We start from the raw sequence: 13,511 nt of genomic DNA, 5'->3' as shown, positions 1-13,511 counted from the left end.
TGTGTGTATGTGTAATACTGATTCAAAAAACAGGGACTGAAAAAAAATCAAATGTAAACTAATAATCTTACAAACTAAATAGAAAATTCTGCCATTTCAAAAGCTATTAAAAGCTGTGTAATTCTTATATACTATAGTAATTATGCAATCTGAATTTATAATCAAGATACTATTCTCTAAATATTACTAATAACTGAAACAGGTTTTTCGGCTTGAAATAAGTTTGTACTATATGCCTTAACAACTGAGTTTGTCTTGCTGCTTAACCCTTAACAAATGTTCATGAACAATACACTATTCATGCCTGTACTTTTTGTTTTATAATTTCAAGAAAGGAGTATATTTTCAGCTGGGCATAGTGGTGGTGCATATACAGATGCAGCTGCATCTCTGTGAGCTCCAGGGCAGCCAGGGCTACACAGAGCAACCCTGTCTTGGAAGAAAAAAAAAAAGAAAAAAGAAAAAGAGAAAAGCATTTTCTACCCATACACCCTGTCCCAGTTCAATACCAACATTTAAAAAGCACACACAAACTCATCTTAGAAAACCAGTGCTAGTGGCAATGACGATTAGGGAGCTTTAGTTACCCAGCTACTAAGAGATAATTCTCTAAAGCACTTCAAAAAATTCCAATCAGTCACATTTTTTTCCTCTTTAAAAATCCAATATGGTAGAACAAATGAGCATTTCCAAGCGTGTAGATTTTACAATACAATGTAACAGCATGGCTCCTCCCCAGGAAATGAAACTGCACAAGAGCCAGGACCATGCTGCTTACAACTGTTGCTACAATACTAAAGATACTGAAAAGGAATCTTTTAACATGAATAGTCATCAAAGCAAAATCTAAATTTATATACTTTTATTAAAGTTAGGTACAGTGAGCATATTATTACAGTATACATTTGTGAATAGGAAATAGCATATCTTATCTCTGTAACTTATTTGATCCTTTCAATTAAAAATTAAAGATCACAGTTTAATTGTAACCATTCAATAAAAGTTCTTTTGAGTTTGTTGAGACAGCATCTCACTGTATAGCTGGCATGAAACACAGAGATCTGCCTATCTCTATTTCACAAGCTCTGGAGTTAAAGTCTTATGTCACAACACATGGGAATAAAGTATCATCAATAGTAAACTAGGTTTAAGATTTATAACTAAAGTATGGGAGATAATGCTCAACACAATATCCAGCTAAATAGCTGCTATGAGCTTCTTACATCCTTTCTCTATTTTTTTATCACTAAGTCAGACTTACTCCTGTGCCTCAGACGATGGAGCAAGTGTACTACAGTCTTGACTAAAGTGTCTTCAGCTGACAGAAATAAAGGACTGATTTTCAAAATCGCCCAAGACAGCCCTGCTACCCAGGAACACACTTCATTTGCTCGTTAATGACGAACACAAGGAACAGAGTCCAGTTCAGGATAAACTGCATGATCAATCCAGTTTTAATTTCCAGATAGATGCATGTAACATTTTCTCAGGAGAGAGGGAGGCAAATCTAGTCTTAAAGCATCCTTTCCACTATATTTCTAAATGCCATTACAAAGGCAATATAACAAACATTATCTCAGAGACATGAAAGTAAAACAAGCTCATAGTGAAAATATCCACCACCTCCCGCCTCACCCAAATTCCCAAAGAAATGAAGATATAGATGTAAAAGGAAATATATCTGACTTTGGGACCCTTAAGGAATGTCTGTCTGAAGCCACATAATTAGAAACTCTTAAAGAGTTGTTTGTGAGACTTAAAAGACTCATTTACTATTCAACACAATAATCTCTAGATATCAGCCAACTGAAAATGGCCATTAAAATTAAATAAAGTCAAGGTAATTGCATGGATGAGTATGACAGACATTTCTACGATTTCTTAATTAAATTTACCTGACCAGTTGCTTTTTAGGGTCTAGTATGTTCAGTAACTTGTCTGCATACACCTTCTTAGAAGCAGTAAAAAGAATGATCTACAAATTCAGGGAAAAGAAGTAATCATTATACATGATCTAAATATGGGTACCATATTGAATAAAAAATACATAAGTAATTAGTTTAAGCATATTTACCTCATACATCTGAGACATTCGTTCAAGGAATTCCCTGAAGAATGGTCTTAATCTCACATAAACCTGAAGAAATGCAAAGATAGTTTTCAGCAAATAAACATAATATAATTTAAAAGTTCCTATTTTAAAGTAACAGAAATATTTACTAAATATCACTCAAACTAAACATATTCCATGTACCAGAAGCACTTAAGATGACTTTTAGAGACAGTAATCATTATTTCATTTTTAATAGCAAATACAACTGTATTTCACTGGAATGTAATTTCAAAAAGCATTTCAACTAAAAATAGATTTCCCTCATTATAGATTGTGATCCACCAATCAGTTCCATCTTCCAAGCAGGTTGCATCCATCCAATTATGCTGCAGGCTGTGAGTCCAGCTCTAAGCTGACCTGTCTCAATGGACCTTCAATTACTCAGAATGTCTTCTAAAAAAGTACCTGTTAAAAATACCTATTGAATTTTTATATTAAGACAAGTAATAGTCAAGAAGGTGGTATCTGGATTGGCGAGTTTCAATAACCCCCCCTTTTCTAAAGAAATCAAACTTATCCTTCACATTTAATGTTTCAGACATAACAACCGAGTTTGTAAGTATACAAAGTCAGTAGTTCTCAAAGTTTACTTCTCAAGATTTTACACACACACACATATAAAAATTATATATATACTGAGTTGGGTTGAGACAGGGTTTCTGTGTCGTTCTGGCTGTCCTGGAACTCACTTTGTAGACGAGGCTGGCTTTGAACTCAGAGACCAACCTGCCTCTGTCTCGGGAGTGCTGGGATTAAAAAAAGCGTGCAACACCCAGCTATATATTCTTATCTCTAAGTTCAGCTTCTTTCCTAGTGTTACTGCTCTTTTAATATGCTGCAACAATCAGAAAAAATACACAAATATAAGCCACAAATAACCACTGAAGCCACTTACAAAGACCGTCTACTCCTCTTCTTACGTTCACTCGGTGACTAAAGTTTAGAAAAATTTTGTAATCCATCCACTGAAAGATGACTACTGATATCATATATCATAAATAAACTGAGTTAAACAGATTGTGACTTTGTAACAAGCCTGTGGTGAAAACACATCTAATGCACGCTTAGTGTTCAATTTTGCCATCTACATAAAAATGTTCCTGTGACGAAAAGGCCAGGTCTGGGAATGTTTTATAGTAAAACTGGGAAAGCATGCAACAAAAGAAGACAAAAGTAACATTTTTCCAGCGACTTCCAGATTAGACTAAACCTATAATAGCATTATGCACACTACTGCTATTTCTATGTCTAAATTTAACACACAACCTATAATTTGACATGCTTTCAAAATGAAAGGTAGCACTAAGGACAGAAGAGTCCATTGCTAGTGCTCCTATCCTGTGAACACAAGGGTTAAGAAGAGCTGTCTGTCAAGGTGTCTATCTGCAGAACAGATTCACTGTTTAATCAGAAAGGTATCACAAAGATTCAAAGACACAGATAACACAGTAGCTAATGGTGAAAAAAAAAATAGTGGTCAGGTCTGGAATAAGAACAGCAATGCTATTTAGGTTAAGTCTGTTTTCAATAAACTAAATATATTTTGGAAAATAAGTTAAATTTAAAAATAATGCTTAATGATAGCAATAAATTATTACTATCTGGCAAGACTGACAATCACTCAAAAGTGAGTATTTGCAAATAAGTACATTTTGCCAAATTTTTAAAAATCAGAAACATTACAATTTGTTGGGTGGTGGTGGCACATGCCTTTAATCCCAGCACTTGGGAGGCAGAGGCAGACAGATTTCTGAATGTGAGGCCAGCCTAGTCTAGTGTAAGTTATAATACCCAGTTTCAAAGAATAAAACAAACAAAAGAAATTAGAATCTATGAAGAACTGGCTTTACTAAAATTTAAATTTATAAAGAAAAATTATATATACACGTATATAAATACATACATATATATATATACACAGACACAGAGACACACATATATACAATAAGAACCCAGTACACCACATTAACAATATAATAACACTACTTGACAATGAATAATAGTTTATTTTCTGTGTCCTCTTTGGTAGCCTGTCAATGAAAACTGATGTTCATGGTACTAACAAAGCACAATAGAACCAAAATTACATAAGACTACTTATGAGCCAGGCGGTGGTGGCGCACGCCTTTAATCCCAGCACTCGGGAGGCAGAGGCAGGCGGATCTCTGTGAGTTCGAGACCAGCCTGGTCTACAAGAGCTAGTTCCAGGACAGGCTCCAAAACCACAGAGAAACCCTGTCTCGAAAAACCAAAAAAAAATAAAAAATAAAATAAAATAAAAAAAAAAAAGACTACTTATCAATTGATTATAAATGCTGAATTTAAGTCTGGTCAAATACAAATTTAACTTATTTCTATTAATTTATCAAAATTTCATGTTATTTTAACAATAAGACAGAGAAACAAAGCAAAATCCTACCTACAGCAATTTCAAATTGTGAGAAAATTACTAGCCAAGGAGAAATATTTTACATGATTTCCAAGCCCAGATTAACATTAAAAACAAGGGTTTTTTGTGTTTTATTTTTCATATGATGGTGGCACACACCTTTAATCCCAGCACTCAAGAGGCAGAAGCAAAACAATCTCTCTGAGTTTGAGGCCAGCCTGGTCTACAGAGTAAGTTGCAGGGCACTTAGCATTACTCAGAGAAACCCAGTCTTGAAAAAAAATCTTTGATATATCCTTTGAACTTATTGATATACATGTCTATAATTTAAAAAAATAGTAAGTTTGTAGGGTAGAAGTATAGATCAAGGTTTACATGTATGCTTGGCTTAGTAGGGCGGGCCCTGGGTTAGCATTGAAAGAAACATATAGTCAGTAACTCATTAGAGATATATGCTTTTGACCCCACTACTCCAGAGGCTGAGTTTAATACCAGTCTGAGCCACAATAAATAATAAATAAATAAACAAATGCAAGTATATACCATAGAGAAAATACACTAGGTATTCCTTTAAACAAAAAGATAACCTGTGAGCACTAATGATTTAATAAGCAGAGACGAGTGCAAGTCATGTCAATACATGTGATTTTAGCACTTGGGTAGCTGAAAGCAGAAAACAAATGATGCTGGAGTTTTTGAAGAATTAACTAAATGTTAAATTATTGGGGGGCAGAAGATCTTATAATGAATAGACATACTGGTATACAAAGCAGCTCTGCCAATTTCCAACCTTTTGGCACAACTTCATTTCTTCATCTATAAAATGGATCCCAATGTTATAAAGGGTAAACAATACAGGTAAGCATTTGGTATCGTACCCAGTGAATGTAAGGTGACAAAAACTGGTAAACACTATTACCTAGTTCTTTATTTAAAAGTCACCAGTCCCCCGTATTATGGGGTAGAACTGAGCAACCACAATCCTAAAGAGAAAGCCTTGCAGCTACCAACTAGTCTCTTAAAAGAAAAACATTACTGCCGGGTGATGGTGGCGCACGCCTTTAATCCCAGCACTCGGGAGGCAGAGGCAGGCGGATCTCTGTGAGTTCGAGACCAGCCTGGTCTACAGAGCTAGTTCCAGGACAGGCTCCAAAGCCACAGAGAAACCCTGTCTCGAAAAACCAAAAAAAAGAAAAAAAAAAGAAAAACATTACTGACTCCACCAATACTTTCTTAGCATTAGCATGAAAACACAGAAAGGCTGCTCAAGTAAGAGCCCCACTTTATAACCTATAGGTTAATTTAGTAATCATTTGCCTCAACTAGTTCCAGTAAGAGGTGGGGAATCAATCTGGGGATGAACAGGGAAGGACTCAAACACCAGAACCAGAATTTTCCCTAACTATGAAATAGAATTCAATCTGAAAAGGGGCTTAGAGTCCAAACAGGATAAACTGAAGTTTAATGTATTCATGTACATTATTAAGTATTCAATGAAGAATAATGTTTATGATGGGAAAAAATAGCGATATATTTACACATAAATTTAAGTATATAAGTACTTTAAATGACATCTATTAAGAGAAACTATAATTACTTCAAGGGCAAAAAGAAAGTAGCCATTTAAGTAGCAAAATGTTACCTTTAAAAACCATTTTAGCATAAGCCAACATGGTGGCCCATGCCTTTGCAAAGCAGGCAGATTTTTGTGCTATTAAGGCCATATGGTCTAGAGTGAGTTCTAGGCCAGTCAGCGCCTCAAAGTTAAGACTTTTTCTGTAGTAGTAGTAGTAGTAGTAACAACAACAATAAAAAATCATTCTAGTGAGCAATCAGGAAGTTGAAAGATTGTGAGTTCTAGGCCCGCCTGGGCTATACATACTGAGACCATATCTCAAAAATAAAATTAAATAAAAACCACTCTCAAACATCATTCTAAAGATAATGAACCCTCCAATTTAGTTCACGCTGTAATCAACTCTCATCTCTTCTATATTTAAAATACTTTCAGCTGTTAAATAAAAACTTTCATGTGTAAAGTCCATCTACCCCTCCCCATATATAGCCCAAGCAAGCCTCAAACTCTTCTAAGCTGTGATGACATACATGCATCACCTCTCTGGCTGTATAATTTGCTTTTCTAAGTGATTTATTCCTAATTTGAGATACTTTAACAATTCCCATGAAATATATTTTCTAATTTTTGATAAAGAGAAAACTGTAAGTTTAATTTATATAATTTCTAATCTAAAAATCAATAATTATAACAAAAACATAGTGCCCATGCTTACGTACTAAGAAAGATGGGAAAGTTACTTTACAATTATTCTAAAGTATTATTTTTCAGGTAAGTTATTATCCAAATACTCTTCTCTCCTATCTAAAAGTGACATCAGTACTAAATATTCTTAACTCCAAATACTATATATAAGGCATAATTATATACAAACATACATGTTTATGTACAACAAAAGAAAGTTTATAAAACTCAGCAACAAAATGCCTCTTTAATTATAAAGTCAAAATTTGCAAAAGAAAATATAACCAGGTATTGACAACAGAATTTTTCACTTAAATATATTTTTCTTCATGAAGTGAAAATAAAGCTGGTTTTCTAGGAAGAGTTAAAAGCCATTGACACTTCTAACTCTTTCTATGATATGGAAAATGCCCTGAGCTGTATGATTTTCAAGAAAACAAAGTAGGAAGAGGCTGTTTTGCTAACCAGCTCTCCACTGGCCTTTCTTCCCCACCACTCTCTCCATAAATGCAACCTCAACCAATGAAAGAAAGCATCTTTTACAAGTAGCTCCCTACAGCATCCTAGCTCCTTGAGTGCTTACCATAGTCTGATTTCTGGACAGCTGACCCAAAGTTTGTTGATTTTACTGATCCTCAGAAAGCCACTGACTGGCTAAAGTCTTAATGGTGAATAAAGTCAAAAAATCAGATGCCCCTGCCTTACTGTACAGAATGAGGAGATGGACAACACAGTTGCGTTTGATGCACTGTGGTGAGACATATGAGGTATCTTCTTTGTCTTCAATCAGCCACATTTGGGCTGAGTAGCTCTATTACATCTTCAAAAAACTGAGCTCCAGTTCTTGATGGAGACAGAGGAAGGTCATTGAGGAGGTGTTTCGGCTCAAGAGCTAAGTGAAAAATGTCTTTTGATTCAGTTCTGCTTGTGGGTAGCAGTCATCTTCTGGATGGAAGAGGGAGTGAGATGACCTAGAGTCTTGAATTGGTGGATCTGCAGGAACAGAAACTAAATACAGTGGAGACCTCTTAACTGAGTAACACCACGAGATGGATTTCCTGACAATGTGTCATATTAAACTGACTACAAGTTTAAACGTGCAGTGGGAGTGATCATGCACCTCTTTCCAAATGAAATGCATCTGTACCATTTTATGAATATATCCTTCCTTAACCACTATGGCGACAATTCTTAAGAAGATGTGTATTAAAAAGTACAGCAATTCAAACAATCTGTACCTTTTGTGAGTCTAATATCTTCAATTTCAAGTCCATTCTTTCATATTTTCCATATACACAAACAAGTCTGCTCACTATATCTAGGATCAGGAGTAATGTGTCAACTTTAATTTGAGATGAATCTTTTGTTTCCCCCCTCCTAAGAAATGGAATTTAGGTAAATATTAAATTCAGACTTGAATGATTTATCTGCCTGAAAATTCTAAAGGCTGGTAGTATCTGAATTTATTCCTATTTACCAAAATAAGGAGAGTATATGTCATAAAGTATAGCAATCTTAGTAGTTACCTGAAACTTCCCTCAATCTTAAAAAAGCCTATTATCAGATCACCATGAATTTAAATTTTCTATATAAAAGTAAGAATTCTAATTAATATTTGGTTGCTCACTTCTACTCAAAATTATTAGGCCAGCAAATTAAGGACTATTAGCCAAATACAACCTACTACTTACTTTTTAAAATATTTTGTTCTACCGGAAGACAACCGTATTTTTGGCTATTTTTTGAGACAGGGTCACATTATGGAAAGGAACTATATAGCCCAGGCTGGTCTCAAATCAATGATCTTCCTCCTGCCACAGCCTCCCCTGTACTGGAATGATAGAGTGCGGGATATGGGTGTATGCCACCACTTCTGGCCAACTCTTTTTGATAGATGGTTCTTTCATGTTGGAAAAGCAGAAAAAGTGCTTGCAGCAAGAGCTGTAAAACCTAAAACTCCTGATTTAGATTTTTCTAAAACTCCTGATTTTTTTTGTTTTGTTTTGTTTTTCAAGACAGAGTTTCTTTGTGTAGCCCTGGCTGTCATAAAACTTGCTCTGTAAACCAGGCTGGCCTTGAACTCACAGAGATCCGCCTGCCTCTGCCTCCCCTAGTGCTGGGATTAAAGGAGTGCACCACCACTTCCCGGCTTTGATAATTTTTAAAGCATATTTAACATAATTTACACTTTAAACTGTTTTAAAGTAGAAAAAAAGTAGAATTGAAATTAGATATAGATGACATTACAAACTGAACACAAACCTAAAATAAATCCCAAGTAGATACTTTATCTCACCTTTATTCAGAGCAAGAAGCTAATTTTTAAACACACACACACACACACACACACACACACACACACACAGAAAAATGCATGCACGCAATTCACACATACACATACATACATACACGAGGGGGGTGCTATGGAATAGATATATTTAAGAAGTACAAGTAAATGTCATGGATGTGCTATGTAAATTTCACCTCAATAAGTTATTTTAAAATAAGAGTATATACAGTATTTATGGGTTTCCACCTTTATGTGGGCCATATTACATTACAGTGGTTAGATATGTAAGTTACATCTTACCTAATAATGTGGTTTCTCCAAAATCTCTTAGCTCATCCCAGACCCTTGTGTATATTCTTCTTTGCCAGTAGATGGAGACAACACCACTGAAAGTTTAAAAGACATCATTCCCTGTTTAAAGGGAGCTTGCTGGTCTGAAAAAAACTGGGGGGAGCCCTAAGCCAAAGACTCCATTTTTAAAAAGCTACGTTAAAACCAGAAATCCAAGGAAATGTACCCAATATTAACTATGGATATCTTAAAAAATTTAGTAGAGGGGAATTAAATATGTCCTTCATAAAGTAAATAATTCATAATACTAAAAACGCAATCATTTCTACAGCTTCTAAAACTCAAACTTCCTGCCCACTGCTATTTAGATGGCTGGGTCACTTCACTCAGTTTCAGGAAGTGTGACTCAAAATATATGTGGAAAAGGTTTCAGAATTCTATAAAGGTAAGCATAATATATTGCATAACTTTTCTAAGTATTACTTAATACATAACAGTTATAAGCCTTTTATTCAAACAAATTATCCAGATCCACAGGAAAATAACTTTAAAAAAAAGGCAGAAATGGTAAAAGCAGTAAGAAAAATTTCTATATATACCCATACTGAAAGGAGCCAAATGGAATCTACTTCTCACATTCATTTCACTACTCAAAAAAAAAAACCAGAAACAAAAACAAACAAAAAAACTACACACAAAACCCCCAGAAGCCATTTGTAAGAAATAAATTTCAAATCAGGCAATTTAAGAATTATCAAGTAAGTTTTACTTCTGAAATCCAAAGGCCTAAAACCAGTTTTCAAAGTCGTTCAAAATAAATAGCTAAAACCAAGTCACAAAGAACAACAAACAAGGCTACTACTGAACTCAAACAGAACACTAAGTTATTGCTATATTATGTATGTTGGCCTTTAAGACTCCCATACCTTAACGGGGCTAAACATGAGCAATCTGTCTGGTAGGGAATAGTTCATTCAGGAACAAAAACAAAAACGAAACAAAAACCACCTTAAACCAAGTAATAGTCCAAAACAAAAAAAATATTTAAGTATGTTTTCCTCTTGCCCTAATAATGTATCAGGAATAATATCAGATTACTTTAAAAGGAAATGAATATACTACTCAGATATTATAATACCCATCTAGATTAAATTAGACCAAAAATCACTAGTAAAATTAATCCTCACTACTCAAGACTACACTACATAAAAGCGTTTGGCAAAGTAGCTCGAAACTACTTCTACTTAACTCTGAAATATTTTCTTTTTTAAAAATTTATTTATTATGTATACAATATTCTGTCTGTGTGTATGTCTGCAAGCCAGAAGAAGGCACCAGACCCCATTACAGATGGTTGTGAGCCACCATGTGGTTGCTGGGAATTGAACTCAGGACCTTTGGAAGAGCAGGCAATGCTCTTAACCTCTGAGCCATCTCTCCAGCCCCTTAACTCTGAAATCTTATGACTCCTGCAAGACAACAACCAAAATCTATCAAAAACCATAAGCATTCGCACGTGCCCATCAACAGTACATACAAAACATACATACAAATGCCTACAACTTTATAAAACCCAAGGTGGCTTGGCTTCCTCTTGACACATTTGACCTTTTCCAATCTTTCAGCAGCTGGTATATATATATAAAGATCACACTAATGCAAATGTAAACACACAAAAGGACTTTGCAATTTTCCAAATATATTCATTGATTAATTAAGCCAATCCTGTGACAGGAAATTTTAACAAAAATATGGCCAACACAGATAATCCACAGTAAAATCTTAACAGTATTTATATTTTGCACTGTAACCTGTCCATCAACAAAGATGAGAGAAATGCAGGTACCTAAATTCTTTATATATAAAAGTAGCAACTACAGGAGTCCTTGAATTCTGTGATTAATATAAATTAGGTACACTGAACTGTAATTTACAGATAACATTACTTTAGTAAGTAAAAATGACCAACAAGGAATGAACATTCTTTGTATTAATTGGATTTAGGGGGGAAATAAAGGCAAAACCCCCAGGTATTAACCTGGCAAGTTCTTCCTGGGGATCTGTATCAGTGTTCCTTGCCTCCACCTGCTGGCAAAGAGTATGAAACTAGTAGAGATCACAAGTTAGCAAAGTTAGAATTTTTTGGTTACAAATTAATGTTGTTCATATAACTCTCTAGCATTATGCTATTTTGTGTTAATCACTATTAAAATATAGATAAAAACTATTAATAATCTACAAAAAGAATGCTGAACATCATAAAAAATTTTTCTTGGCTCGGAATGTTACCTAATAGCTTAAAAATTAGGTTTAAAATGTCTTAATTACCTGATAAATGACATCTTGGAAAAGGACTGGAAAAGTAAGTGCTGCATCTTCTAGCTCATTCAGACTACAGTGCACTAGTGTTTCATCCTTAAAACAAACACAGAGTAAAACAAAACATTAAAAGAAACTTCAAAGGACAGTTATGTGGTCATGATCACCCTTCACAGGTGGAATTTATATGTCGCATAATGTGACACAGCATATTAGGACAGGACTATTCCTATAGTTGGTTCTCAGGTCTAGATTTTAGAGCATAAACAGCACCACGATCCTTGGGAACTCTATTCCTTATGAGTTACAGACTTAGTGGCTGTGATAAACTTCTCAGGCACCTCTGCAGCATATTCAAGTTTGAAAACCTTTGCTCTGAGCTCTGCAGCTCAACTTTTTGTTAAAGACCATTTGTTACTCCTTTTGTATTTTAACTTCCTTAAGAAAATAATCATTTAGTTTTTTGTTTTTTTTAAAAAGACTTATTTATTTATTATGTATACAGTGTTCTGAATGCATGTGTCCCTACAAGCCAGAAGAGGGTACCAGATTCCATTATGAATGGTTATGGGCCACCATGTAGTTGCTGGGAATTGAACTCAGGACCTCTGAAAGAATAGTCAGTGCTCTTAATTGCTGAGCCATCTCTCCAGCCCATCATTTAGTTTTTTTTTTTATTTATTTATTATGTATACAATATTCTGTCTGTGTGTATGCCTGCAGGCCAGAAGAGGGTACCAGACCCCATTACAGATGGTTGTGAGCCATCATGTGGTTGCTGGGAATTGAACTCAGGACCATTGGAAGAGCAGACAATGCTCTTAACCTCTGAGCCATCTCTCCAGCCCCCATCATTTAGTTTTTAAAAGACAGTCTCACTATATAGTCTAGGCTATCTTCAAATTCATGATCTCCTCCTCTTGTATCACCTCTTGAGTGCTGACATTACAGAAGCATGTGCCATCACCATCTGTTTATACTAACTATATTTTATTGAATTAGCTCATGCAAGTCTAGAATCTAATTATTTGTATTTTCTCATATAAAACATCTTCAAACTTTTATAAGATTACTAATTTAGGATTAGATGTTATAGTATCTGAGTATATTTCATCTACCTTGATTAGACAGCTAATGAAAACTTATCATCTTAGGATATCAAATCCTGATTTCTTATTGAAAATAAGAAAAATAAGAGAGCTGCTCAAGAAAAATGTCTAAGTTAACACATGTCTTAAAACCTGAATGTTAAAAAGGACTGGGAATATAACTGACTTGGAAGAGTGTTTCTTACCATGCATCAAAGCCTCAGTTCGATTATATCCCCAGGACTATATAATCAGATAAGGGACACATGCCTATTATCCTCAACACTTGGGAGATGGAAGCACAAAATCAGGAATCCAAACTCACCCTTGGATATATAAGTTCAAGGATAGCTTAGGCTATCTCAAAAATAAAATGTACTGCTAATAACCACCCTCAAATTTTTCAATGGGCTTAGTTAAGCTCAACTAAAATAGCCAGGCAGTGTTGGCACAAGCCTTTAATCTCAGAACTCGGGAGGCAAGAGCAGGTAGATCTCTGAATTGCAGGCCAGCATGGTGACAGAGATAGTTCAAGGACAATCAGGGCTACACAGAGAAATTCTATCTCAAAAAAACCAAAATGAATAAATAAATTAATTAAATAAATAAAAAACAAAAACCAAAACCAAACAAAAGTAAAAGAACTGGCTTTACATCAAGATAAGTTTACTGAGAATTAAATAACACTTCTAATTATGGGATACCAGGAACAAGTTAAGCAATAAATTGCTTTCCAGCACACTAAATACATTTTTTGATAA

The 13,511-nt window shown here is 34.7% G+C and overlaps 1 protein-coding gene across 1 annotated transcript in view; it reads right to left on the bottom strand.

Moving 5' to 3' along the window:
• The window catches only part of Ctdspl2 (CTD small phosphatase like 2), a 50,426-nt gene that overhangs the window by 7,410 nt on the left and 29,505 nt on the right, over positions 1–13,511 (bottom strand). The window contains exons 8-10 of the mRNA XM_005364358.3: positions 11,672–11,758; positions 2,075–2,137; positions 1,896–1,975 (exon numbers count right to left, since the gene is read on the bottom strand). Coding sequence (XP_005364415.1) covers positions 1,896–1,975; positions 2,075–2,137; positions 11,672–11,758 — 230 coding nt within the window. The remainder of the gene's footprint in view (positions 1–1,895; positions 1,976–2,074; positions 2,138–11,671; positions 11,759–13,511) is intronic.

The sequence above is a fragment of the Microtus ochrogaster genome, assembly GCF_000317375.1.
Source record: "Microtus ochrogaster isolate Prairie Vole_2 chromosome 14 unlocalized genomic scaffold, MicOch1.0 chr14_random_1, whole genome shotgun sequence".
NCBI classification, from domain to species: Eukaryota; Metazoa; Chordata; class Mammalia; order Rodentia; family Cricetidae; genus Microtus; species Microtus ochrogaster.
Note: the sequence above shows the minus strand (reverse complement) of the source record. Positions and strands in the feature narration are given on the sequence as shown.